Source organism: Zootoca vivipara, chromosome 15 (genome assembly GCF_963506605.1).
Source record: "Zootoca vivipara chromosome 15, rZooViv1.1, whole genome shotgun sequence".
Lineage (NCBI taxonomy): Eukaryota > Metazoa > Chordata > Lepidosauria > Squamata > Lacertidae > Zootoca > Zootoca vivipara.
Genome location: NC_083290.1, coordinates 30,272,920 through 30,300,379, shown reverse-complemented (window position 1 = coordinate 30,300,379; position 27,460 = coordinate 30,272,920). Strand labels below are relative to the sequence as shown.

At 49.7% G+C, this 27,460-nt stretch overlaps 2 protein-coding genes across 3 annotated transcripts; one reads left to right on the top strand and one right to left on the bottom strand.

Moving 5' to 3' along the window:
* Positions 1 to 2,507: 2,507 nt before the first annotated feature.
* LOC118096811 (interleukin-10 receptor subunit alpha-like) lies at positions 2,508 to 17,945 on the top strand. 2 transcript variants are annotated; one of them, XM_035139015.2, is made up of 8 exons: positions 2,508 to 2,722; positions 5,224 to 5,451; positions 5,707 to 5,830; positions 6,007 to 6,185; positions 7,311 to 7,471; positions 7,943 to 8,093; positions 8,812 to 8,933; positions 10,546 to 17,945. In XM_035139015.2, exons 2-8 carry the CDS (start codon positions 5,400 to 5,402, stop codon positions 11,440 to 11,442), a joined length of 1,686 nt encoding a protein of 561 aa, XP_034994906.1. In that variant the 5' UTR covers positions 2,508 to 2,722; positions 5,224 to 5,399; the 3' UTR covers positions 11,443 to 17,945. The 2 variants fall into 2 exon arrangements, with proteins under 2 accessions (XP_034994906.1, XP_034994905.1); XM_035139014.2 differs by having other exon boundaries at positions 2,508 to 2,908.
* Positions 15,533 to 21,666, bottom strand: SMIM35 (small integral membrane protein 35). The gene is made up of 5 exons (XM_060268591.1): positions 21,651 to 21,666; positions 21,146 to 21,163; positions 19,012 to 19,128; positions 16,244 to 16,277; positions 15,533 to 15,638 (listed from the first exon to the last, which is right to left on the bottom strand). Exons 1-5 carry the CDS (start codon positions 21,664 to 21,666, stop codon positions 15,533 to 15,535), a joined length of 291 nt encoding a protein of 96 aa, XP_060124574.1.
* Between the last annotated feature and the right edge of the window lie 5,794 nt (positions 21,667 to 27,460).

Here is a 27,460-nt window from a genome sequence, read left to right as displayed (position 1 = left end):
GAAGTGTGGGGTAATGAATTACCAATGGGAAGATATATGAACACCCTGCAAGGAGATCAGGATAAGGTTACCAGATGTCCCCATTTTGTCCCCATACAAAATCCATTGAAATTGAAAAGTGTCCCCGGATTCATTGAAAAAAATCTGGTAACCTTAGATCATCAGGATGAATGCTCAGTGAAGACCAGATATAGTCTAACCTCCATGTAAGCTTTGTGCTAGCAACTCAGAATAAATCCTCAATAGGTCATCTGAAGGTACTTCAAATATCACTTTCGGTTGGTGTTTTTTTAAGTTGACATTATTATTATTATTATTATTATTATTATTATTATATATGTATTTACATTCCGTCTCTCCCCCCCCCCAGACAGGGACGTGTTGTGCTAGGGCAACATAGCACTTTAATCCATTTTAATTGCACAAAGCCTAAAGTTTCAATATGCACCCCAACCCCTCCCACACAGTATTAACAGTTTGGACGCAACTATAATTATTTTCCATGTGTGTATTAGTGCTTTTGAGTGTTTGAAGTGCTACCGTATGCCCAGTGGTGCACCCTTCTGCTGCTTACAACAGTCCTGCAAGGCGGGCTGCTGATCCATTATTGTCCCATATTGCAGATACGAGGGCAGAGACAGAGAGTGGTTTCACTTGCAGCTACCGTTTCACCAACAGGTGGTGCTGTGGTCTAAACCACTGAGCCTAGGGCTTGCCAATCAGAAGGTCAGCGGTTCGAATCCCCGCGACGGGGTGAGCTCCCGTTGCTGTAGATCAAGCAGGAAGGTAAATGTCCGTGCACTGCTCTGGTTTCACCAGAAGTGGCTTAGTCATGCTGGCCACATGACCCGGAAAAACTGTCTGCGGAAAAATGTCGGCTTCCTCGGCCAGTAAAGCAAGATGAGCGCCACAACCCCAGAGTCATTTGCCATTGGACTTGACTGTCAGGGGTCATTTACCTTTACCTTTTTTATCGTTTCACCAACAGAAAGAGCTGGTTCCAGAGCCATTGAATCCGACAGGAGGAGGATGGGGTCCCAGTTACAGAAGGTAGAAGCCTTCACCAAAGTATGCACCAAGGAGGGCAGGAGGGCAGCACAGTCCAAACAAGCCAAGGTCAAGTGCAGTGAGTTCTTCACCTGGTTCCTGTTCTTCGCCTGGTATAAACCGGGAGCTGGGAGAGAGTTCAAAGGGTTCCTCAGCACAGGATGCAGGAAGCCCTGCCTGCTCCTTAAGACCCTCAACCTGTGGAGTGTCTGATTCGTCCTCTGAGAAATGCTTTGATGGTGTTTCCTGCTTGGCAGGGGGTTGGACTGGATGGCCCTTGTGGTCTCTTCCAACTCTATGATTCTATGACTCCATGCCTGGTATCAGGTCAGGGCTAGGGCACTAGGCAGGATATTGGTACGGTAATTGTGCTTGTCACAGAACTTATGGGATAGGATGGCAAAGGTTTACATATGGGGTTGCCAGCTGGTTGCTCCAGTAGGGCTCCTGTACTTTCGGCAGCTGCATAGCAGAGAGAAGAGCAGCATGTGAGGTGTTCCTTAAGGTTGCATTTCCACATTGGGAACACCTTCATCTGTTGCTGTCCATCCTGGAGCTCACCTGGGGCAAGCAGGTTTGATGTTGGTATCTGGAGTGTTAGGGTGATGTCTCCGTTGGGCTTCTAAGTGTCACTGATGTACTCAGATCCCCAGGTGTGTGGTGAGGTCAGGCAGTTTTTTAGGAGCTGTCTCCAAAGTTTCCCATCTCCAGAGCTCCCCCTGGTGATCTCTAAGGGTATATGACAGGAGGACTGAGAAATGGAGCTCCATGCTCAGCCTCTGTGGCAGTGGTTTTCTACCATGGCACCCTGGGGCGCCTTTTTCTAATTGCAAAGTCCATGGTAAATCCAACAATTCAATATTTCTGCCGTGCCCGCCTTCCCTTGATGTCTGAGCAAGTGCTTATTTTGCTTAATGGTTAATCCAGCCATGGGCGTAGCCAGGATTTGGGGTGGGGGGGGGCGGGCAGGCTTTTGTTAGGGTATTGATTTGTCTTGATTTGGGGGGGGGCAGCTGCCCCCTGCCCCCCACATGAATCCAGCCCTGCCAACCCCTCCAGTCCGTACCCCTCTGCTCTGCTGCCTCTTTCGTTTCTCGAAGCGCTGCTTCTTTCTTCTAAGCCTCTCTCTTTTTCCCCTTTTCGGTTGTTGTTTTCGCTCTGGGGTTTCCTGTGGAACTGTGGCGGGTGGGGAGGAAGAAGTCGGCCGAGACTTCTTCTTTGGGTTTCTCCCAGCTGCTCCAAAGCAGAGGGGAAGTTTAGCCCTTTCTTCTTCCCTGACCCGACGGCAATCGCTGCCTGAGGATAGACGTGCCACTTCTGACCGGTTGGGGGTGGGGCGGAGCCTTTTCAAGGACCATGATGTGACCTATGGTCCGGTGACGTCATCCTGAAAACTCTAGACAGGGCCTGTTAGGATCCCTCCGGCCAAAGGGCAGAAAGACGGTGGTGGAAGCCTCAGGGCGCGCGAGGGAGGTGGCATTTCGCTTCCAGATAGGAAGCCCACCCGCCCCTACGCGTTGTCACCTTATCCTCGCCAGCCCCTGAAACTGAAGCTGAAGCTGGGAGGTGGACTTTAGCTGTGACACCCCCCCCCACACACACACACCTACACACTTGGCTTTCCCCAACAATTTACGAGGCAGACACAGGCGCACGCACTAAATCTGAGTCACGGGTGAGTATTAGAACGTGCGCGCGTGGACTTATTTCCCTTCGGAGCTTGGACGCTCTGTGAGGAGGGGCAGCGGCAGAGATCCTGACGCCTGGCGAAAGAAGAGCCTTGCTTGGGGAGAGGAAGGAAAGACAGACCCCGACAGCTCTCAGAGGGACACCGTCTCCCTTCTTCTGGCAGAATCCCCTGGTAATTCCTTTCGTTGGATGACAACACCCACTATAGGTCTAGCATAGTGAGCAGGGGGGAGGAAGTCCCCCCCTCTACCTCCACTTTCAGCACAACATACTAAACCCAACTCCCCAACTCCCATGGGCGTAGCCAGGGGGGCCGCTGCCCCCCTAAATCAAGTAAGAAAAAATAAAAGCTAAATTGAAAGTAGAAATAATCAGGATATTTGAAACTGAAATGCTCGCTGAGGTCAAAAGAATTAAGTAATTAAAATGAAAGTAATTTAAAACAACTATGGTTGAGACATTTCATTCCGAATCTGCTAGACAGAGACAGGCAGACGATGATGACAGGTGGGCCTCCTGACGCCCCCCAGCATAAATACTGGCTACGCCCATGCCATCAATAATACACCCCTAAACGCTTCTGCGCGGGCAGTCGAAGAAGCTCTCCGCCCTGCAACTAGTGAACTTTCCTCTTTGGCAGGGCTGGGGCTGGGGGGTAGGACATTGCGCACACACACCCCATTGGAAACTGACATGTGGACTCCACCCAGCCCAGGGCCGGATTTAGGTTTGATGAGGCCCTAAGCTACTGAAGGTAATGGGGCCCGGCCCTTTATATGTCCAGCTGTCCTTAGTCAACAACAAATTGTTGCTGTTTTTTGTGTTGAACATATGTTATATGGTAATTTATGGACCTGATAGGTATCTAAAGCCATTTGCACATAACAAAATATGCATTTTAATTAAGGTAATTGTTGAACTGAAATACAATTATGAAGAAGTATATTAATAGTGATAGTGATGTTTTAGGGAGCAGGCTAGCAGGCAAGGCCCATTACTTAGTACATTATAGGAGCCAACCCAACACAAAACATTTGCTGTATGTAGATTTTATTTTATTTGTTTTTTATCTTATATTTTGGAAATGTACATCCAGGTGTTTTTTTCCTTTACATTTTTTGGGGGGAGGGGCCAAGAGAGAGGGACCCTAAACTTGTTTAGCTTATACATAAATCCAACACTGACCCCGCCCCACAGATATGCTGCCGCAGCGCCCAAGGATGAGCCAAGCAGCTGCCGGTCAGGAGCCTCAACAGACACCTGCTGCAAACTGCAGCAGTAGGGATGGAAACAGAGAACCATAGAACCGTAGAGTTGGAAGGGACACTAAGGATCATCTAGTGATTTTCTAGAATTTCTAGTCCAACCCGCTGAGATAGCTCAGTCAGTAGGCTCTTAATCTCACGGCCCTGGGTTCATATCCCACGTTGGGCAAGAAGAGTCCTGCATTGCAGGGGGTTGGGCTAGATGACCAATGGGTCCCTTCCAACCTCATGATTCTGTTCTAACCCCCTGCAATGCAGGAATATGCAGCTGCCCCAGGGATCGAACCTGCAGCCTTTGCATCATTAGCACCACGCTCTAACCAACTGAGCTATGTAGGCCAGCATTCATAGTGGTTGAATGTTGGAAATTAGACAAGGGTCTGATGCTTGGCTCATTGAATTCCTGTGTATGGACTGTTGGGTTAGCAGAAAAAGTGGCATGTCACACCTGCATGTTGCCAGATCTATGAAGACCACCGCCATAATAATAATAATAATAATAATAATAATAATAATAATAATATTTATTTATTTATATCCTGCCCATCTGGTTGGGTTTCCCCAGCCACTCCGAACTGCTCCCAACAGAATATTAAAAACACGATAAAAAAAATCAGACATTAATTAAAAACTTCCCTAGACAGTGCTGCCTTCATAGGTCTTCTAAAATTCAGATAGTTTATTTCCTTGACATCTGATGGGAGGTTGTTCCACAGGGGTTCCCTGTAACCTCACTTCTAGCAGCGAGGGAACCTCCAGAAGGCCCTCGGCGCTGGACCTCAGTGTCCCGGCAGAACGATGGGGGTGAAGACGCTCCTTCAGATATACTGGGCCGAAGCCGTTTAGGGCTTTAAAGGTCAGCACCAACACTTTGAATTGTGCTCGAAAACGTACTGGCATAAACGTACAATCGCACGGAAATCTTTGGAGAGGCCTACTGGCGTGAAATAGTTGATAAATTATGCTGTATGAGTTAAGGCTCCTTTGGAACTCACCGGGACTGCTTTCAATGGAACACCCGTTAATTTGTATTTTGCTATAATTTGTGAATTGATTTCTCAAACTTTTAATAAAAATGTTTTTTTAAAAAACAAAACAAAAAACAAAAAACACCTGCAGATAGGGAAGAGGAGACCAGGTGGACGGATCCGCCTGCAGTGTTGGGCCGCTGATTCTCGCGCGGCTCAGTCCCCAGTCCAGAAGTGTTCTCTCGCCTCCTTAGGGGGACGCGCCGCCGGCCTGCCCAGAGAAGCAGCGGGACATTCCCCGAGGAACGTGGCGTAGGCGGGGATTGCCCCGAGGGAAGCGAAAAACGTCGCCAGCGCTTCCCTCCCCGCTCACCTCGCAGCGCTCGCTCAGTCGCTCGCCAGCAGCCGCCTGGACTGGAGGGACGGGGCAATGCTCCTGGCGGCGCTTCTGCTGCTCCTCCTGCGCTGCCTTCGGGGACACGGTGAGGATCCCGGGCGGGAGAGGGTCGCGGGGCCGGACGGGGTGTGGGGCTTGGCTTTCTGATCCAACCGCGGGCTCTCCTTGCCTTCTGAGGGTGCCAAGTCTGGGTCTCTCCGTGGCCGTGCCCTTCTCCTCTGGAGTAGAGCGGGTGGAAGATGCCCTCGCCCGCCTGGAGCCCTGGCTTGGTCCCTTTCGGGCTCACCGCGGTGCCTAGGTAACCCCGAGGACAATCAGTCGCTAACCGCTGCCTTTGCAGGAGGGAAGATCCCAGCCCCGCCCGAGCGCGTGAGATTCGTGGCCGAGACCTTTCAGCACGAGCTGCGCTGGGAGCCACCGAGCACCGAACGCGGGCTCCTCCTGTACGACGTCCAGTACATGCGGTAAGAAGGGAAAGGGCCGTCGCGGGAGGCACTGGAGGTCTTGGTGGTGGGGCATCTGCACCGGCCGTCTTAAGTGGGAAAGGGTCTCTGTCGACATCCAAGGCAAGCCCCCCGCCCCGTCGCCACTCCGGCCTCCTCCTCTCCCCTCACCCGCTTTGCCCTGTCCTCTCTTGCAGATACGGCGAGAACGGCGGCTGGAGCCCAGCGCTGAACTGCACGCGCGTCCGGAGGCACTCCTGCGATCTCTCCTACGAGACGCGGGAGCCTTCGGGGTTCTACTTCGCCAGAGTCCGGACGGTGACCGGGATGCGCGCCTCCAACTGGACCCAGACGCATCGCTTCGATCCTAGGACAGGTAGCCGCCGCCGCAGATTCTCCCCCTCCCCCTCGAATCCAGCCGCCCCAGAGAATCCGGATTGGGAGCTAGTGCGCTGGACCAGCCCCGCCGCCGGGCAGGAAGATGCGCGCTCCCCACGCGACAGCAGTGAGGAAAGGGCTTTGGTGAAGAGGCTGCTGTGCGTGCAGAAGGCCCCAATCCCCATTGGCATCTCCGAGCAGGGGGGGCAGGCACTCTCCTGCCTAGAGAGCCGCTGCCGGTCAGTGTAGGCAATGCTGAGTTAGATGGACCCATATAGGCAGCTTTCTAACGTTGCAATATAGTTCTGAGTGGCTTACCGCCTCCCAGAGCCCTCCACCCCCCAGCTCCCTGGCCTGTGTCCCATTTTGTTTATGTTTAAAATTGGTACTTAGCCTATTTATCCAATGTGGCTAACAGACTGTGACAAGAAACAGAATAAAACAAACATAATCCCTAAAAAAATATCAATGTACATTCAAATCACTAAATTAATAAGACTTGGAGATGCTATCACTGCAATCATGCATAGTTAATACAATTTGTGACCTTACTGTCTGTTCTTGGTTTGTTATTTTGTGTTGTTTGTTTTCCTAGCAGCAAAGAAATATCTATTTTTAATGACTAAATTAATAAATATCCAAATCTATTTAACAAATCCCAGCAGCACAATAATAATGCAGAGCTGAGCCAGCAGAACCGCAACATTATAAGTCAGGCCTGTTTTAAAAAACCTGCAAGCATCCTCTTGGCTACTGGGACGCTGTGTGCTGGGTGTCTGCTCACTCCACCTCATTCCCCAGGAAAAATGAAAGGCCATTGGAGTTTGGGATGGGAACAACTCTTCACCAGCAGGGCTGAATGGTTTTTCCAGCTTCTCTGTTTTACAGGATCTGGGTCCAGGCTGTGTCAAGGGGTGACTGTCACCCACACCTCCCAGTCACAGGGACTGGGCAGGGGTTGCTCAATAGATGGGAACAAATAGTCGTGAGGAGGGTAGAGGGCAAATCCCCCAATTTAGGACAACAGTATTTTCCTAACCTTGGAACGTCACACTCAGGCAGTTTTTAAAACTCCCCCAACAGAAATTCACATTAATTCTTTGGTGTTGTTTAATTTTCCCAGCAACTCCTCGACTGGCAGGAGTGAGCCTCTCTCTTTCCCACAACGTGATCCAAGTCAAGCTGCAACCTCCCACCAGCAGGTGGCACAATATAACCTATGAGGACCTCTACCACTCAGAGGAATACCATGTCCATATCCGGACGGTGTCTGACAATATCCAGGTAAGGCTGTGGTGGATGGCAGGGCACCCTGGCTGGCAGAGTTCAGGGGAAAGGTTTGCCTGTGGCGGGGGTGGGAGAGCATCCAGCTACAGCACCCACTTCGCCGTCCCTCCTTCTGCTCTGCTGGCCACTGGGGGCGCTGTCTCTGGACAGGCATTGCACGCTCTGGCAGGGGACATGTCCTAGGCAGTCCCTTCTTCTGTTCCCAGAGGAAGCCCTCTTGGTGATATTCCAGGGAGGCAGGCAGTTGCTGAAGGTTCCAGGTGCTTCCACAAAGAAGAGAATGGCCAGGCCCAGACCCTTTGGCATAGGGAGTGCTGGCCTCTTTGAGGATGCCATGGGGAAGAGGAGAGGAGACACCCTTGGCACTGACTGGGACTTGGCTAGAGCCGGGTATCATTGGCCAGCCTGGTGAACTCTGGTTAGACTTGGACTGAGCTGGACTGACAACTCTCACATTATTTTCTGCAGTTTGAGTATGTTGAGACCAAGCTGGAATTTAACCTCCCATCGCTGTCATGGGGAGAGTGCTATTGCATCAGTGTGGAGACACGGGTGGTCTCCCAACCAAGTCCTGGCAAGAGGACAGAGGAGCAGTGTATCTCAATACCCACTAAAGAAGGTGAGGCTCCAGTCCCCCTTCTCCTCAGCCCCCTTACTGTTCTTCTGTGTGTGGGGGAGAGAGGGGGGTGATACCAAAAAGAGAATGGGGGGCGGGGAAGGAAGAGAGATCCACTGGAGGGGATTGCAAAGGCAGGCTAGGCCCAAATTAAGCAGCCCAGTTAAATACTTGACAAAGAGTCAACAGCAGGAGACATGGGAAACATCTCCCAGGTAGCTAATGACCCTGCCCTCTGCATCTGCCACAAAGCACCCACGGGGTTGCTGTTCATGGGATCATAAAATTGTAGAGTTGGAAAGGACCACGAGGGCCATCTAGTCCAACCCCCTGCATGGGGCTCAAACCCACGATCCTGAGATTAAGAGTCTCATGCTTTACCAACTGAGCTCTTAAGCTACAGCCCTTTTTTTCTCCACAGCATGTGTCTCTGACACATTTGCATCTGCACACATTCTCATGTAAGGAACCTAGCTGCACCAGTCCTTTCCTTCACCTCCTCAAGGAGGCTTGGTTCATTGCGGAGGGCAGGGGGAGGGAGGCAAGATAGCCAGTGCACACAGAGAGGAATGGACACAGATCCTGGTCCCACAGTTGATTCTCCAGGTACTCCTGTCTCTACAGTGCACTTACTGGTAGCAATCTCCTGCAGATGCCTGTAGAACTCCCCCATCAGCCCATCCAGTTGAATAATCAGAGGTTGCTGCTCTCTTCTGTGCAGACCATGTAAGATCCATCCTCATCTCCAGCTTGGCCCTCCTTACGGTGATCATCCTCTGTGGCCTGGGAGTGGGAGTAGCCTGTGCCTATGTGAGGAAACCCAAAGAGGCACCTCTCTTATTGGTAAGTGCTTCTATGGAGGTTCAGCACCCTCTCTCCCTATGGGCAGTCCAACTGTACAGGGAAAAATGGAACCTGAATCCTAGGGGTGCTTCTGTGGCCATGGAAAAGTCTTGAAGAGAGAGTCGCTGCCTGCACTTCTGTAGAAGGCAACCCAGAGGGGGATGAGCAGCTCATCAACTGCGTAGGACCGACCCCGCACATTCAGGGTCCCTTCTACACCTCCCCACCTATTTATTCAGACCACCTAGCTGTCTTTCAGGGAGTGCTTATGAAAGAAAACCAGGTTTATTTAGGGCAAAGCCATAGAAAATAAGCTGTTAACATTCCTATTTTGCAGATAGGGACTGAGGCTGAGATACTGACCTATCCACACTGAGTGCACGACTGGGGGTGGGACTCAAACCCACATCTTCCAGCCCCACAACAGCTGCCTCTCTACCACCAGATTCTTTACTTCCCCTAGTCGTGGATTCAGTTCCTTATCGAGCAAGAAGCTGGTTCTGTCCATAGCTGCCAAGTTCTCCCTTTTTTAAAGGGAAATTCCCTTATGCTGAATAGGCTTCCTCACGAGAAAGGGGAAAACTTGGCAGCTATGGTTCTGTCATTAGGCAAAGGGTGGCAGGGAGTGGGTTGAGCATCAGCTGTGAGGTCTTAGAAGACACTGTGGTGTGTTCCACAAGCCAGGCCTGTCTGCTGCCCCTCCCCCGAGCTACCTTCCTGTCTTCAGCTGCAACTTGGGGCGGGCGGGCATCCTCTCGTGTGTTTTTTACTTGGATTAAACTGACAACCCAGTCAGCTTAGATAACTGGAAGAGGGGAGGCTCCCTGTCCTTTGCCTCAGGCAACAAAGTGTCATGCTCCAGGGGTGCCCTCAGGGATGAGGGTCTCAGTCCAAGGAAGGGAAAGACTTTTCTCAACACACTTACCCAAGGGTGCAAGGTAGCCTCCACAAGTCCAAGTCAAGCACAGAGAATCAGTCTAGGTCCAACACGTGCTCCAGAAGCAAGGACAGGAAACAGACCAAGGTCACTAACACAGGACGTGCAGCAAGGCAGAGCAATGAAATAGCAGAGACCTGCCTTGTTTCCAGCAACTGGAAGGGTCCAGAGGGATGCCTTACATACTCCAGCCTCCTAAACGTCGCCCTAACCACACGTGTTGCCAGTGAAGGATTCTCAGGAATTGCTTACCAACCACTGGGTCTGGGGATGGTGCCAGCAATCTTTGACCTGGACCCAAAGTTCTTGGCATCCCTACTAGTCAGTGGGGTAATTCCACCTCCTCTTCTGACAGTCCCAGGGGTCCTTCATCAGGTATCAACGTGGGGCTGGGGGAAGGGGCTCAACAGGGTCCTTAGCATTGGATTCAGGGGGCCCTGCCTGCTCCCCACTTGGTGCCTGGCACCAGGTCTGGGCTGCTCAAGACTGGCAGGTGAGTGAGTGAGAAGGACTCCCCTCCCCTCCAACCTGGCAAAGAGGAAGGAATATTGAGCAGAGTCTCAGAGACAGGCTTCGGTTTCTGGAAGGCCCTTCCAGCTGTGACCAGCACCTAGTTGGCAGAAGTGTACAGAAGCCAGAAAGCCACAACAGAAATCTTTTCTTTCTGCCTCCCAGAAATCTCCCGTAAAGCACAGTCTGCACTGGGTGCCAAAGGAGAAGCCTCCGCTCGGGATGCAAGACTTGGTATCATGCTTAGAGGTGGATGCCATCCAGCCGCTCTCCTCCATGGGACCGAAGGACCCTGTCCATCCTGACAGCACAAAGTGTGGAATGGGAGCAGCACCAGCACCACTGGGAGGTTGCTTCCGGCTGCCGACGCGGCTAACACAGGGTGCAGTGCTCAGGGACCTGATGGACAGCAGCAGCTGCAGCACAGACAGTGGCATCTGCCTGCAGGATCCTTCTGGCAGCCTGGGGAGGCTGTCTCTGGGAAGCAGTGAAGAGGGAGGCACCAAAGAGGACGAGATGGGTGCCCTCAGCAGACAGGAGCAGCTCTTGCTGGAGGCTCCCTCTTCTTCCAGTGGGGCAGAGCAGGTGGCTCCAGAAGCTGAAGACCCACCCAAGGCCCAGATATTTTCTGGGTACCAGAATCAGTCAGGGACACCTTCAGAGATATTGGGCTGCTCCCAGCCTCCCTTCAGTATAGATGAGATGACCCCTTCAGAGCCTGTCTTAGCTACTGGGTACTTGAAACAGGTCTCCATCAGTGCCCCCTCTGGCCTTGCGAGGGACGGGACTCTTACCAATGACTTTCTTGGCAGAACAGAGCAACAGAAACAGCCCTTCCCTGCCAGCACCCCCCTGGAGCAGCAGGGATTGCCCCCTGAATTCCCCAAGACCCTCTTGGCATTGGGCTTCTTTGAGCAAGAGCTGGCAAGCCCCTCTTCACACATCTCCCCACAAGTGAACTCTGTTCCACAGCTGAGCCTCGGTGTCCCAGGCCTCCTGCAGTACTGGGTGCAAGGACTGCCTCCCAATAAGCTGAGTCAATGGGAGATAGCACAGCTCTAATGGAGCCACACAGAGAGGTGAAGGCTGCAGGGTGGAAGGGGCAGGATTGGGGGCGGGCACCCTCCTGACAGTCCCTTTCTGTTGGACAGATGGAGCTCTAGTTCTGACATCCCTTCCCCGTGATACACCTTTCCTCTGTCCCCCAAATCCATACATGTAAACCAGCATGTTTTATTCTAGTCACAGACATAAAACATGCAGCAGGAAGGAGGTTGATGATACCAGATGTTTCTGAGAAGCTCTGGGACCTGAATGCAATAAGGGAGGTCAATGCAGTGGTGCGTGTCTGCCTGAAAAGGTCTGCAGCAACTAGAGGAAGGTAGTTGTGGGCGGTGGAAGGAGAGGACACTTCACACATCATTGGAGTTGTCTCTGCAACACTGAGCACTGGTAGTTTGTTGCTGGCAACAGCTGCAGTGTCTTCAGGATGATTATGTATATGTATGTGTCTCTCCTTTCCTACAAAGAGCGCAGAGATTCCTCAGCTGCCTTCCATTCATTTTGGGGCAGACATCATTACCCTTGATTTAGCTTTGGAGATAGAAAGGATGGTCACCCCGTCATAAGCAATAGGCACAGACTCAGCAGGACTGGCCTGTGCCTTTCTGAAGTGGAGGTTCCTTTGCTGGCCCTGAGCCAACCTGCCACCCCTCCCCCTCCCTGTACAGCAGTGAGAAGCCTTGAGCCCAGAAAGCCCAGTTTCAGCCTCTGATGTTAGCCAGAGGTGCTCAGAGATGAAGGAAGCAGTTGGATCTGCCCTTGGCAGCAGCAAATGGCCCTTCCAGACAATTCAGAAGATGGACTTGCCTCCTCCTTAGTGGGGGAAACTTGCACTAGCCCAGATTCAGCACCCTTTGCAATGTCAGGGCCAGCCTTTGCCACTGATGTGAGGGGTGCTAAGAAATAAATTTGTTCAGCTGGGCACTGGCTTCAGGGCCCAAGCTTACCTTGCCAGCCCTACATTTCCTTAGGAAGAGAATTCAGTGAACTTCTTTCAGGATTATTACGATTATAGGGAGGTCGCTAAATGTTCAAAATATTTTGTACAAACTGACTTTATTTATTTTATTTATTTTGTAAATCTATTTGGAGCATACAAGTTTTTTTATCAATGCATTTTGGTGTATTTATTTATTTAAAATGCCATGCCACTTTGAAGCATTGCTTTGGGATGAAAAACCTCCGTGAAGCACCCAAGGACCAAGTGTGCGGTGCTTGCATTTGTGCAGAGCTGCTCACCTGGCATGAGGTCAGGCAGGCTGAGCAGCTGAAGAACATCTCCTGCACAGGCATCAGCTGCTGGTCAGATGCAGAGGCTCCTGGTCTGGCAAATGGTCTTACACTTCACAGCTCCCAGAGCTGGTGGCGGTTCCTTTTCCTACTGATGTCAAGTGGATTGCAAGCATACTGATGCCCTGAGAAACTAAATGCACCTTTAGGTACATTTGCAAATGCCAGCTTTTGCCCCCAAGTGGAAAGATCAAGTGACTGCTCTCCATGTACATCAGAATGGCTGCACCAGACCATTTCAACTGCAGCAGGCGTGGACAGGGGGCACCACTTGTGAAATGCTTCCCTTATTCATTCATTCATTCATTCATTTTTAAAAAGCCAAACTTTGCAAAGCAGCACATCTGGGATAAAAGGTCTGTCCCAGCCCTTTAGCAGTGGCACCTTCTTTTCTATTGCCAGGAGCTTTTAAACTTAGGGGAACATTTCAAACTCTTGAGCACCCCTCTGCCCTCTGAAGTGGCACAGTCCAGCCCACAGCCACCTGCAGCTGTACCTGCCAACCACCCTATGAGCCAAATCCACAATGGCAGCCTTGGGTATGTTTTGATGCAACAAGGAGGTGAAACTCCTCCCCTAGCATGGACAGAGAGCCACAGGGGAGTTGTGCTTTGCAGCTGGCTCAAAACTTAATCCACCCCTAAAGAACAAGACACAGGTGTATTTGGCAGGCAAGACTATTAACAGCAATAGCAGACCATTGTTTTCAAAGCCTAGCTATGTTCTCATACTCCATTTTGCACTGCTATGAATAATTTGTGCATTTGATTTTTTTAATTTGACAAAATTTGTATGCCGCTTAACTGTAAGTGAAGTCTCTAAGCAGTTTACAAAAATATGTAAAAGATACAGTAAATTGTCAGTAAAAGTTCAAGGTTGTTGTTTTTTTAAAAAAGTCCAAAATATAATTAAAAGCACCCGACCCGTTAAGCTAAAATTACAGATTAAAAGACACACGAACTTTTAGATGTCTGGGTAGGCTTCCTTAAACAGAAAAGTTTTAGGGGGCACCAAGAAGCCTGCAAAGGAATTGCAGCAGCTTCACCTCCTCATGGGTCTGTGGTTTCTTAGCTCCCCAGAGGAGCAGACTGGAGCTGAGCTGTGCAAGACAGTTTCTCTGGAAACCCTGGAAAACCTTCAGATACAACTTCTTGAGAAATTCCACACACACAACATTGCAGCTTTCCTTCAGAGGTTCTGGACTTCCTCTAAACAGGGAGCAAAACTTGGTCACAAATGACCAAGGAGAAATTCCACAACCTTGTGGATTCCCCAAATTATCTCACAGTGTGACGGTTGGAGGAAGTCTGTTTGCATGTTATGCAAAAGAGGTTTCAGGAAGTAGTCACCAGGCAGCTGCAGAGCAAGACCCAAGTCTTTGGCCCTCAGGAGTTGTGCTTTTTTAGTAGAGCTGTTGAGTTTTTCCTAGTGGGGCTCTTTGAGTAAAACAACGAAGGTACGAGCAGGCATTTTCTTGTAAACACCCAGCCCTATAGATGATGCCCAGCACTATTGTTTCTTCCCAGGAGAAGCTCCCCAAGCTTCTATGGGTGGAGGGTCTTTCTCAGCTCTTCAATCCAAGGCATGGATTAATGGGAGATGCCAGGAGCTAAACCGAGGCCTTGAAAAAGCAAAGCCACCAAATCACAGCCTGCCATCGCCCCAAGGACACTTCATAGAGTTTTCTCTAGTCTACTCTGGTGACCTGCCAAACCATGAATCATGGCCGCCTTGAGTGGTCTGCATTGCAAACATGCCCACATGGGGCCTCAGAGCAATGTGACGTGGAGCTGCTACCTGGTCAATGGGGCAATGCCAAGCATGGGTGCAGAGGGACTTCTTGGTAGGTTCCACCATCTGAAGTAGAATGGAGTCAGATCCCTGCAAGTGGCTACTCCAATTCATGCCATTCATACACTTTGCAGAAGGGGACAGTGTCCTGTTTTCAAGCATTGAATGGGGTGAGATGAAGGCTGACCAAAGCAGCAAATAACTTTTTCCCAAAGAAGGAAACTTTTTAGCATTGGCAACCAGCTTGGTGCCTTCCAAGTCAGGGGCCCATTTTTCCTGAAGGCAGGGGCTGGGAGCCAAGAGTTGGTCCAGCAAGTTGGTGATGAACAACAGCCAGGAACCAGAACCAAGGAGCCAGCAAGTGGAAATCCTGGGATGGAGTCAGAACCAGAGAATACCTAGGAAGGCAAAACGGTGACCCTCTCCTTCTCAAAGGAGGTTCAATGGCCAGCCTGGGTAGGCAGAGCTAGGGCAGTACATTTACCGCTAAACACATGGGGCGCTAAACACATTTACCGCCTCTCCACATGGGGCAGCTGCACAGAACCCAGAGCCCCCCTGGCAGCTTCTGACATAGCGGAGGGATATTCTGCAAACTTCTCGTTTCATCTGGATGCTTGCACCATCTACTGAGACCTACCCAGAGATCCCAACGTCCTCCAGCCCTGCTCCCTATAAGTGGTTGTTTAGGGACTGTGTCAAAAGTCCTGCAAACTCTCTCATAGAAAGCCAGGAATAGCTGAAAAGACTCTCTCCATTTTACGCACACACATTGCCCAGACCCTTGAGCTGTGCAGGGTGTGAAGAGATGGCACCAACAGTGGTAGTCTGGGTGGAGCATCATTATGACCAACCTGCCCAAGCAGCCATATGCCCAATGGCTACTGCTGTCTAGCTGGTCCAAGACTCCTGGGAGACTTCTTTGAGAAGCAGTTGTCTGAGCTCCAAGAAGGTCTTGCTGGGAAAGAAAGTCACTGAGACCAGATTCAGAGTTGGCAGCTCCTTGGACTTACGTGCCTCTGTCGTGGAACCACACATAGCCACTTCCAGCTTCGCGCATGGAGCCACTGATGGTGAAGGGAGGGGCCAGTTCCACCTCCACTGATTTCAGATTGCTAAAAAGGACAAAGACAGACAGACTGACAGTTGCCCACTCCTTCATTTACTCCTAGAGCAGGCTTCCTCAGCCTCGGCCCTCCAGGTGTTTTTGGCCTGCAACTCCCATGATCCCTAGCTAGCAGGACCAGTGGTCAGGGATGATGGGAATTGTAGTCTCAAAACATCTGGAGGGCCAAGGCTGAGGAAGCCTGACCTAGAGTACCGTTAAGCAGGCACACACAAACACACGAGAGAACAGGAGATGGGAGTTTTAACATGTTGGTTCCAGTTGGCAAAGATGGAAACAAAGCCAAAAGGAAGTAATTCATCAAACCAGTAGAAATTGGTGTAGGTGTATGCAATATGTTAAGCCCCACAGGGGACTTCGTCTGGCACTCTGCTGGCACTCTCCTGGTTTTTTCTTGTGAGCAGTCACTGCAATGGTCTGGCATGTGCAGTCAGCTCACTGTGCTTGAGGGGCCCCCTCTGTCCCTCCCTCTGTTAATAGTGACCATCCATCACCCTGCAGAGGATCCAAGGTGAGCTAAAAGCTTGGGGTCTTGCAGAGTTTCATGGCCAGATGGGCCTGTGATATGGCATGCAGGTGTGTGTCTTTACATACCGGATATGGTAAAGGTTGAAGACAAAATTAGGCCCTGTAAGAAGAAAAAGAAGAGGGAGTCAAGAAACTGTTAGGAGCCGCAAGACTGGCAGCATACCCTCCAACATTCCTCCCATGAAGATAGGGGGCATCCTAAGGGAAAGCAAGACATTCTGTGATCAACTCAGAAACTGAGCAGCTCTTGGAAACACAAGCATGGAGCCCACAAGTTATGGGGTGGGCCTGAGGGTCCCACAAGAGGTGATGGTGGCAGAGATCCCTGAGCAGAGCTCCTACACTTTCCTAAAAGAGCACATGTAGTTGTGTGAGGCCATAATTCAGGCATCCCCAAACTTCGGCCCTCCAGATGTTTTGGACTACAATTCCCATCTTCCCCGACCACTGGTCCTGTTAGCTAGGGATCGTGGGAGTTGTAGGCCAAAACATCTGGAGGGCCGCAATTTGGGGATGCCTGCCATAATTCAAAGCTGGGCTGTCACAGTTGAGGAGGATATGTATGTTAACTCTCCTCTCTCCACTGCATTGTTTTCCTAGTCCAAATCACACATACCCTGAGCTGCTACTTGCCACATAACAGGGACTGTGTGGGAAATAGCAATTCATGTGAAACCCAGACTTTGGAGCTAGGAAGAGGGGTGGCCTTTAGGCTGACCTTGCTTTCCCACCCCACCCCAGTGTGGCCTTATAGTTTTAAAAAAGTGTGGATTTTAACACTTGGACTGTCCAGAGTGAAACCCACAGGGATAACTGGAAACTCTCCACAGTCCTGGGGATCTTGTTGAAATCTCCCTTCCTCTGCTCACCTCAGCTGCTGCTCTGCCCTCCCCTTGTCAGGCTTTCAAAAATACCCTGTCATGCTGGCAAAACCCCTCAGAGTGAGTCAGCACCAATAAGCCCCGCTTTGTGAAGTTTCACTCCTGACTAGCTGGAATTTCGGCAGCTCAGGCAACTCTGTGCTCTGTTGACGCAAGTTCCACATCTGTGGCATTGAACATCTGGAGTTTGCTGTCCATGAGACCTTCCTCATCAGTTGAGGGGTAGCTCAACAATGACAGAGCAGTGTTTTGGCAGACTGATTGCTCTGAGGGTCTGCCAGTCTTACTTTGTAGACACTTTACATGGTAACTTGGGGTTTAACTAGAGGCATTGTGCTTTGAAATGTAACCCGGCTAGTGCTAGTTATCTTCTTGTTTTAGAATGTAATTTGGATAGCTCAGTTGGTTAAAGCGTGGTACAGATAATGCCAAGGTTGCTGGGTCGATCCCCATGAGGGACACCTGCATATTCCTGCATTGCAGGGGGTTGGACTAGATGATCCTCAGGGTCCCTTCCAACTCTATGATTCTATGAACCTATCATTCTATGAATTATTTCTAAATTTTCATCTAGACATATAAATTAGCATATGAAAAGTGTATGCAAATTGGTAAATCCTTCTATGTGGACATATTAACCTGAGTCATTAGAAGCTAGCCCCAGCAGGAAATGCTTCTGGAAAGTCTTCATGTTATTGCTTTTTAATGGGATAATTTTTATTTGAATTTTACAGTGTAACTGCAGACAACAAATTATTTATGTAGATCACAAAGGTTATGTGTGTTTATGTAACTAATACATTTCAGTTTACATTACATTACAACTGAGCAATAAAGTATTATACAGTAGTAACTGTTAGAAAAGATAACAGTAGACCCGCCCGTAAACTCACAGAATGACAGCTGGCTCATAAAAATAAATCATACCTGCAGCAGGAAGAAGAAGAAGAAGAAGAAGAAGAAGAAGAAGAAGAAGAAGAAGAAGAAGAAGAAGAAGAAGAAGAAGAAGAAGAAGAAGAAGAAGAAGAAGAAGAAGAAGAAGAAGAAGAAGAAGAAGAAGAAGAAGAAGAAGAAGAAGAAGAAGAAGAAGAAGAAGAAGAAGAAGAAGAAGAAGAAGAAGAAGAAGAAGAAGAAGAAGAAGAAGAAGAAGAAGAAGAAGAAGAAGAAGAAGAAGAAGAAGAAGAAGAAGAAGAAGAAGAAGAAGAAGAAGAAGAAGAAGGAGGAGGAGGAGGAGGAGGAGGAGGAGGAGGAGGAGGAGGAGGAGGAGGAGGAGGAGGAGGAGGAGGAGGAGGAGGAGGAGGAGGAGGAGGAGGAGGAGGAGGAGGAGGAGGAGGAGGAGGAGGAGGAGGAGGAGGAGGAGGAGGAGGAGGAGGAGGAGGAGGAGGAGGAGGAGGAGGAGGAGGAGGAGGAGGAGGAGGAGGAGGAGGAGGAGGAGGAAGAGGCTTCGTGAATATGCATCCCTTGTTACATCAGGCGAAACCATACAATATTATTACACAAGTCTTATTGTATTAGCCAGATGCATTTATATGCGAGAGGCAGATTTTGACCATGCTCCTCTTTACTAACGTACATAATAAAATCAAACCATACTGATGTGAACCTGTCTTTCTTGCTCTGACCTCTGGAACCCCTTATTTTATACATTAACTTTTCTAAAAAGGGCCGTTTCCTGTACTTTGTTGTACTAATACAGTATGTGACTCGAGCACCTGCCAAGTCTCTCCAAAACTGGCTAATTGTAGCCCTAGCAGCCATCAGTAAATGAACCATTTTCTCTGTATTGGAAGGTCCTCATGCCTTTTGGGGGAAAGAGGGTCCATGGGTCATGTGTGGGGAGCAGATGAAGCCAGGACAAGTGCCATGCCAGCCCCCAGCCTCTGCTACAGATCTAGCCCTGGGCTCTCACTACACTACACTACACAGCAACTGCAAACCACACCCCATACTTACTGTTCCAGCAGTGTCCTTCCTGGTACCACTTGGCAATGACATAGCTAAGGACGCCAAGGATCAAGAGGGAGAGGCTGACGCCAAGGATGAGGCCAAGAATGCTGACGGGCTCCCCTTCTGAAAAGACAAAGAGCCCCACAGATGGAATCCAGTCAAAGGAAGACATGGAGGAACCTTCTTATCCCCCAAGGCTGATAATGGGTGATTGGAGGTCTTTGCTCTTAGGGCTGTATTCAATTCAGAGTTGACCCACTGAAATCAATAAACCTAACTTAGTTATGTCAATTAACTTCAATAGGTCTATTGTCAGTAGGACCAGTGTTGAATGCTACCCTTAGTGCCTGGCTCCCCCCCCCCCGAATGAATGTGATTTATTTATTTATTCTGAGCTTTTATACTACCCTTTAATCATATTCCCAACTCAGTTTCCAAAACAAACAAACAATTGAAATGTACTTTTCAATAAATTAATTAACACTAAAAACACGAAGTTATAAGCCCAAAAATGGAAAACTCAGGAGTTACCGATGATTGAAGAGTGGCAGACAAAAATGATGGACTATGCAGAATTAGCAAGACTGACTAGCAGGATCCGAAACCAGGGAGAGTCAAAGTTCCAAAAGGATTGGAGTAAATTTGTGGACTATATGGAAAGGAACTGTAGAAGTTTAAAAACATTCGCAGGATTGAAATAAATCCTACGAATTGACTTTAGATAGAAGGAATAAAGAAACTGTAAGACAGGAATGGACAAAAAAACCGACTGGGGGGGAGGGAGGGAAGTCAAAGCTCGGCAGAGCAAAGAGAATTGCAATAATTGAGAAGATGTTTAAAAGAAAAAAAATTGTGTTTATTATGTGGTGTTTGTTGTTGTTTGTTTCGTTTTGTTATTTGTTTAATTGGAAAATTTAATAAAATGCTTTTTTAAAAAAAACCACAAAGTTATATTTCAGCATTGTTTTATTGTGTTTTAATCTTGTTTTGTGTTGAAGTTGTTGCAAATTGTTTTGGATTATTTAAAAGACAAGTGGCACTGAAAAAGAGATTAGTTTAGAAATGAATGCACATACAGAACAACCCCTCCCCCCAAGACCCACCCCTTGTAGCACGAGCAACCAAAGTATCATAGCTGCCAAGTTTTCCCTTTTCTCACGAGGAAGCCTATTCAGCATAAGGGAAAATCCCTTTTAAAAAGGGATAACTTGGCAGCTATGAAAGTATACCAGAACAAAGTTTTCTGGAAAAACAAACTTTTGTCAACACTGGCCGAGGCAAAGAAATGCCACTATCCACTGTGCTTGCTGATGGTGGGAGCTCCTCACTGTGTTTTCAGGGAGCACCCTGCTGGCCATGCCAGGAAGTAGCAGGATGGCCTTGAATTTTAATTACAGTAATAACTTTAAAGAGTTCTACCTGCCCTCTCTGCAAGGTCCCCAGTAGGTTGCCTCTCTGCATGTGTGTTGGGTGAATGCTTTGGGTCCAGATCCATAGCTGCCAAGTTATCCATTTTTTAAAGGGAAATTCCCTTATGCTGAATAGGCTTTCTCGTGAGAAAAGGGAAAACTTGGCAGCTATGTCCAGATCATCCAGCTAGGACAATCCAATCTCCTGAGAATTAGGGCTTGTGCTATCAGGGAAAGCCTCCCATCAGCCTCCCCACTTTCCCCTGGATAAAGAGAGATCTGCAAAGTCAAAACATGCCTTTGCTCCCTCCTCTGAATCTATGGGCAGCCCAAAGCTTCCCATTAAATGAAAGGAGAGGGACCTTCATACGAGCACAGTGTCAGATAACCTGCCTCGTATAACCAGCATGCTTACGTCTAATTAATGTATGAAAGGGTTAAGTACATAGAGTATACTGTCCTGCCAGGCTTAGCTCACCTTGGGAGGGATTAGGTCAAGTCTTTGTTCCCGCAGTCTACCACATGAACTCAGCATGTGAAGAGGCTAAGCAGGTTGCTCCAACTTAGCTGCATGGCTCTAACAAGCTTCTCTTGTGCCCCTATACTTTAATTTAGGCACTTTCCCCACTAAGCCAAGTTTTACTGCCTGTGACACCTTTTTCTGAATGTTGTACAGAAGAGCACATGAATCTAACTTTTGGAGAGTTTGTAAGAAAACGTTTTTAACTTACCCAACGTGTGGTCTTTTTCTATGTTAGGAGAAGAGCAAAGTTTTGGAACTCACGAGAGCATATTTCAAAGGTCTCGCAGCCTGTATTTCCACACTACTTTGCTAAATATTTTGTGATTTTAAATCTCTCACCAAAGACTACATGCCCCAAGCTTGGACCTTATCAGAAATTAGTCTATAATACTTATATTTTTCCCTTGCAACCAACACACAGCTACCCCTGTCTAGGGAAGTTATATGAGATTGTGGGTCTGCTGCTGCCTGACAGAACTATATGCTGTTTGCCTCCACCTATGGTCTCCTTGTATACTTCTAAATAAAGCAAATATTACAAAACTACAAAAACACCATGCATCTCCCGTGCTGTGCTGTGCTCCATGCAGTGTGGAACTTATACAGCACCCATGTTCATTGGAAGTGCTCAAAGGAGCACCCAGAATACCCTCCCCTTTTAATAAAAAGCCATGAAGCCTGGGGGGGGGGAGATAGGTGTCCCCTGAATTTACCTGTGTTGGGGTCCATCCTTTTCCTCTGCAGTCCAGCTCTTCAAACAGGAGCTCTCCCTCCAGTCATCCAAGCCAACAACCTGCCTGCCTGCCCCTGCTTTGCATGCCTCTCACCTCTTAGCTGTGGCCACTCCCTAGATGTTGACACAGAATGTTCCACTTTGCAGGCAAAGCTACTTCAAATATCCCACTTTGTGGGTGACAGAATCACAGCTGGCTCCAGCTCCAACAGAGGAGGCAGCTGAACCTCAAGTTAGGCGCAAGAGTGGCCAGGGGTGGCAACTCGCAGCCCTGCAGTCCTCCACAGAATCTCTAGGATGCCCCTCTACTACAAGAAAATCATGGGGTCAAGATTAGGTCAGTTACCTATTGCAATGCTTTCACATGCAGGGCAAGCAGAGTTTGGCATGTAATCTTGGTTAAAGAGTAGATGCTATTGGTTGCAATCACACACTGAAAGATGCTTGTAGAGTGTGAAAAACAGGCATAGGCAAATTCGGCCCTCCAGATGTTTTGGGACTACAACTCTCATCATCCCTAGCTAAGAGGACCAGTGGTCAGGGATGCTGGGAGTTGTCGTCCCAAAACATCTGGGGGACCGAGTTTGCCTATGCCTGGTGAAAAATAACAAAGTACCCGTACTTTACTGTAGGAAATACTTTTATAACTTGGATATAAAAGTTTCTAGTTCTAACCTAGCTGTAGCTAATCTGGAGAAGAACAAGGCTCTGAGTGGCAGCAACCCCTCTCCACTCCTGGGTCCCAGGCAAATATTTTTTCCAGCTGACTACTCACAGGAATGGGCCACTGAGTTCTGGCCTCTCAGCTTGAGGTTGGATTACACAGGCAGTTCCTACAGTTCCTCCTTATCCCATTCTCTTTGGACCTTCCCACTTAGACTACTGCAATGCGCTCTACGTGGGGCTACCTTTGAAGGTGACCGGAAACTGCAATTAATCCAGAATGCGGCAGCCAAACTGGTGACTGGGAACAGCTGCCGGGACCACATAACACCGGTCCTGAGAGGTCTACATTGGCTCCCAGTACATTTCCGAGCACAATTCAAAGTGTTGGTGCTGACCTTTAAAGCCTAAATGGCCTCGGTCCTGTATACCTGAAGGAGCGTCTCCACCCCCATCGTTCAGCCCGGACACTGACATCCAGTGCCGAGGGCCTTCTGGAAGTTCCCTCACTGTGAGAAACAAAGCTACAGGGAACCAGGCAGAGGGCCTTCTCGGTAGTGGCACCCACCCTGTGGAACGCCCTCCCATCAGAGGTCAGAGAGATAAACAACTACCTGACATTTAGAAAATACCTAAAGGCAGCCCTGTTTAGGGAAGTTTTGAGTCTGTGATATTTTAATGTATTTTGATGTATGTTGGAAGCCGCCCAGAGTGGCGGGGGGAGACCCGGCCAGATGGGCGGGGTATAAATAATAAATTATTATTATTATTATTATTATTATTATTATTATTATTATTATTATTTTCCCTAGTCAACTCCAGCCTGGGGGAGGGAACTAAAGCACACAACCCCCTCCACAATCACATGCTCTGGCTGCCCAGAATGAGCATCCTGCAACCTTTCCATTTATGCAACCAGCAGAGGTTTTGGCATCAGCTACACCCCAGGAAAGGGCCTTTCCAAGCCATGTTTGTACAGCTGGGGACCAGAGGGGGCATGCACCTTCCCACACACCTCCCCACCACCTCCGCCCATGAAAACAGCCCTGCATGACGAATTGCTGCTCATTAGATGAAATCTTAGCCTATTCAAGGACTGAGCTAACAGAGGCTGGAGTGGCAGGGCCCACAGGAGGGGTCCTGCTAGACAAACCCGTTCCTAAGCAAACTCTGGCACACAATGAGAATCCTCCACAGCCCCAACTCCCTGGGCCTTGCTGGTGAGAAGGACGCCAAACAGCATGGGTGAAACCTGACCCAAGATGAGGCCAGCACCCAGCACCCAGCGGCTGAGGTGCTTCTCTCTGAACCAGAGGCTAATCACCACATTCAATCTTTCTGGCCCTTCTCACCAAACACAAGAGTTGTTCAGGTCTGCATCTCTATTTTCAGGGGCCTCCCGCCCTGGACAGTGCTTGTGCAACTTCACCACATACACTAAGGCAGGGGGTCGTGAGAGACCTTCATGCTTCTGTAAGTTTCTGTCTTCCACTGCACCATCACAAGTTGCTCTGGCACAGAAGCACACCTGTCTCTGAGTTAGAGAAGCTCAGAAAATCTATCGGATTGCCCAGCCAGTGTGTGCCCAGTTCTAGATTCCTGCAGCCTCTCCTGAAACTGCCCAAGGCTCTTCCAGTGGAGTGTGCTTGCCTCTGAAGGCTGTTAGTCATGGTGCATGCCTCTCTCTTCCATGGTCCTTATCACAGAATGGAGGGCTGCAGGAGTTGAGTCAGTTGGTTCCCACACTCAGATTAGGTATACAGTACATGGTCCCCTGGCTACTGGGATAAATAAGAGGAAGGGACTCACCACCAAGTTTCACATGAGTCCTTCATCCAAGGAAGCCACCATCATTCACTTTGCCTTTAGACTCAGATGGGCAGCAAAAACACAGGAGCGGGCAAGGTCTCTGCATCCCTGCTGTACCTATTGAATCTTGGAGTCTTCCAACCTCATTGACCCCCCCCATTTAAAAGCTCCTTCAGGTAGTGCAGCACCAAGTGGCTGCACATTGACAGGCTGGCAGAAGGTTGGGAGGACGTTTGAGTGGTGTCTGACCCAATCGAAAGTTCTCAGTTACACTGCAAACCAGACACAATGCGAGTCTGTTGCATTCAGGCAGAATGAATTAACTGCACTGTTGCTTAAGCACAGCCCAAACCCTAGACCCCTCCTCCTCTCTTCTTTTGAACTTGGATACAAACCCTGTTTGATAGTTCCACCTGTCACTGTTTAGTTTGACAAATGATCTGCCTCCTGTTCTATTTTTAGACCAGAGGTTCCATTGTTTCTGATGTTTGTATTCTTATTCTGCAGCTGCCATTTGATTTGACCATTGATAATTTTTTTTAGGGTGAAGGGCACGTTATAAATATGTGAAATAAAAACAAATACGAATACGTAATAGATCTGAGTGACGGGCAGAGGAACAACAAGATCTGATTTAAGCACTGCTTGTGAAACGGGCCTTAATCTCTGACTCTTGCAGGCCTGACGTAGGCCTGTGTTTTGGTCAAGAGGAACATCAGGATTCACGTACACAAGAGCACATATTTCCTCTTGTTGATTTGTTGTGTGCACAAAACATCCAAGGCCCCTGAGTCACCTCAGCTGTGCCCAGGTGAAAAATGTAGACATCACACCCAATTTTCATTTAGAAGGAAGCAGGAACTGCACTTCTGCCCTGCCTCCATGCGTATGAATGTTCAAAGTCACTGATAAAACAATGTCTACTATCATTTGCATTGCAAAGGCTGGAAAGACAGGGTGGGGGGCGGTGTGTGGATGTGCTGCCACTCCTATTCTGGATACAACCTCAGTAGCCTCCCAAACTTAGACCGTCTGCAAGAGATCAGGACCAAGGAACTGGGAGTAATCTACCACAACTCTTTCCCTCACTCCCTTGGTGGCCCAGCCCAGATTAGCTCCCAACAAGACCCAGCATAGGAGCCAACTCCTAGGGGCTGAGGGGTCTGCACTCCCCCCCAAAAAATTGAGGGGACCGCCCCCAAAAGTTGATGGTCATTGGCATTCAAATGGTGTGTGTGCACTGCATCATGTGATCAGTTACGCAATATTTATTCAAGTTCAGCCCTGGGCCACATGGGAGCAATTGAGCCTGCACCTGAAAGCAAGGGGTGCTCCAATGCCTCCCACCCCTGCCCCTAACCTCTGGGTTGTGCCCTGAGAGTTGAATGCAGTCCCAGCTGGGTTGACACCTCCTGGGGACTAGCATCTCTGACCAGTCTTTCAGACGAGCTTGCTGAAGAGGCCTGTGGGCAGGTGAGGAGATAGCGCTGGAGGAAGAACTACGCCTCCTTCCCTGCCCTGAGTCAGCCGGGCTGAGTAATCGGTTCTTGGGGCATCCAGAGGTCTTCTCTGTTTTGACAGAAAGCTGTTGTTCCTTCTCCGCGAGAGCACAGCAGCAGCCCAAACGGAGCGGCCTTTCGCAAGAGCTGCGAGCCTGCAGGAGGCTAGCAGAGCGCAGCTTGGTCTCGTCTGCTACTGACCTGAGTGACCCACCAGGCTCCCGGCTTCCCCGCTGTCTGTCTGGCGCATTGACAGCCTCCTTGCAAGAGACAGCCGCGTCCTGCAGCTCCTCCACCCGCGTTCCTACACATTTGGGTGCACAAAGGAAGAGGGAATTGGGGTCGTGGACTCGCCCTTGCTCCTGGTGCCCACGCCAACCCCCTCCTAGGCAGTCCGCTGCTGGTGGTGGATGATGCTGCCCGGCACATCGTCTTTTCCAGGTGTCTCTCCGCCCTGCCTGATCCCGCCCGTTCTTCGGTAACTTAACAGGCCGGCAGGGCGCATCGGGAAGGTGCCAAGGCAGTGGGCAGAGCCCGGCCCTGGTATCTCCAGCACAGAGCGGCAGAGGGTGACTGGCTGGCAGGCAAGCAGGCGGGGCTGGGTGGGGCAGCCGAGGGCACCAGGAGGGCATCTCACACTGAAGGCAAGGAGTCGCCCAGGGCGGGCGGGAGTTGGAAAACAGGTTTGTCGTGGGGCTTTGGGCACATTTGGGGGGGAAAGGGCGGCGAGTTTGTTGGCCCCCCACCCCCCACCGAGAGAGGAGATGACATCGGACTTTGTAGGATGGGAACAGACTGGCCATCCTGTGGCCTCCATTGGGGAGGCGGAGGGTTTGCCAGTCATTTCTGTGGGACTGATCTGGCTAACGCCAGATGTAAAACTCAGTTGGTTGGAGCGCGGTGTTGATAATGCCAAGGTTGCCGGTTCGATCCCGGTGAGGAACAGCTGCATATTCCTGCACTGCAGGGGGTTGTACCAGATAATCCTCAGGATCCCTTCCAACTCTATGATTCTACTCGCTTCCCATCCCCGAAAACCCCAGACTGAAAGCTATCTTCCTTTCTCCAAGCCCAAGTTTCCCAAAGCGGGGGGTGGTAGTGGCGGGGCTTCATCACTTTGCCTGATCTCTCCTTTTTCACCTGTCGATGAAATTATGCTTTGCACTTGGAAGCGCCCTTCGCCTCGCTCTCGTCTGCCGATGCAGGCTGACTTACAACCTGGGCAAGCGGAACCCCTGCAATTTCTGGGAGTCCTGCCTCTCACCCACTCGGGTGTCCCTCATGGAAGAGGGAGCTTCCTTTCTTCCACTTCGAGCTCTGCCAGCCCCTCGACGTTTTGACAAAGGCTCAGCTACCCAACCATAGGCCCAGAGAAGAGGCAGGCAGGCAATGGCAGGGTTCAGTTTAGAGCGGAGCAAGAGGTCCCCGGAGCCCAGCACCTCTCTAGGTCAGAATTCAGCATCTCCAGATTTGTCCCTTCGCTGTCTGCTTTATCGCATCAGTACCGCAAAGACCTCTGTGACTCTGCGGACTAGCCTGAGTTGCTAGTGTCTCCTGTGACCTTGGCTTCCCAATTCTCACAATCTACCTGGAAAGGCTTTTTCTTCCATCTTCCCCGCCCCCGGGGGCTTCACTTCATGGACCACCTAGGGGCCAGGTATCCAAGGTCCCTTAGGGATGGAGGGTGTGTGTGTCTTTTGTGCTTTAGGAGGGAAGGGTGCCTGTAGTCCCCGACGCCCCATCCTCCTTGCCAGGACTTCCCATTCGTGATTAACTGCGGTGGGGGTGACTCACTCAGGCTTCACAGTTAGAGGCAGGA

Bases quoted from the DNA above. Each gene is read 5' to 3' on its own strand.
- LOC118096811 (XM_035139015.2), top strand. From the start codon at position 5,400: ATGCTCCTGGCGGCGCTTCTGCTGCTCCTCCTGCGCTGCCTTCGGGGA. The intron at 6,186-7,310 runs GTAGCCGCCGCC...TAATTTTCCCAG, and splicing joins TCGCTTCGATCCTAGGACAG to CAACTCCTCGACTGGCAGGA. The intron at 8,094-8,811 runs GTGAGGCTCCAG...TCTTCTGTGCAG, and splicing joins CTCAATACCCACTAAAGAAG to ACCATGTAAGATCCATCCTC.
- SMIM35 (XM_060268591.1), bottom strand. The intron at 16,278-19,011 runs GTAAGTATGGGG...TTCTTCTTACAG, and splicing joins GGAAGGACACTGCTGGAACA to GGCCTAATTTTGTCTTCAAC. The intron at 15,639-16,243 runs GTATGTAAAGAC...TGTCCTTTTTAG, and splicing joins TTCAACCTTTACCATATCCG to CAATCTGAAATCAGTGGAGG.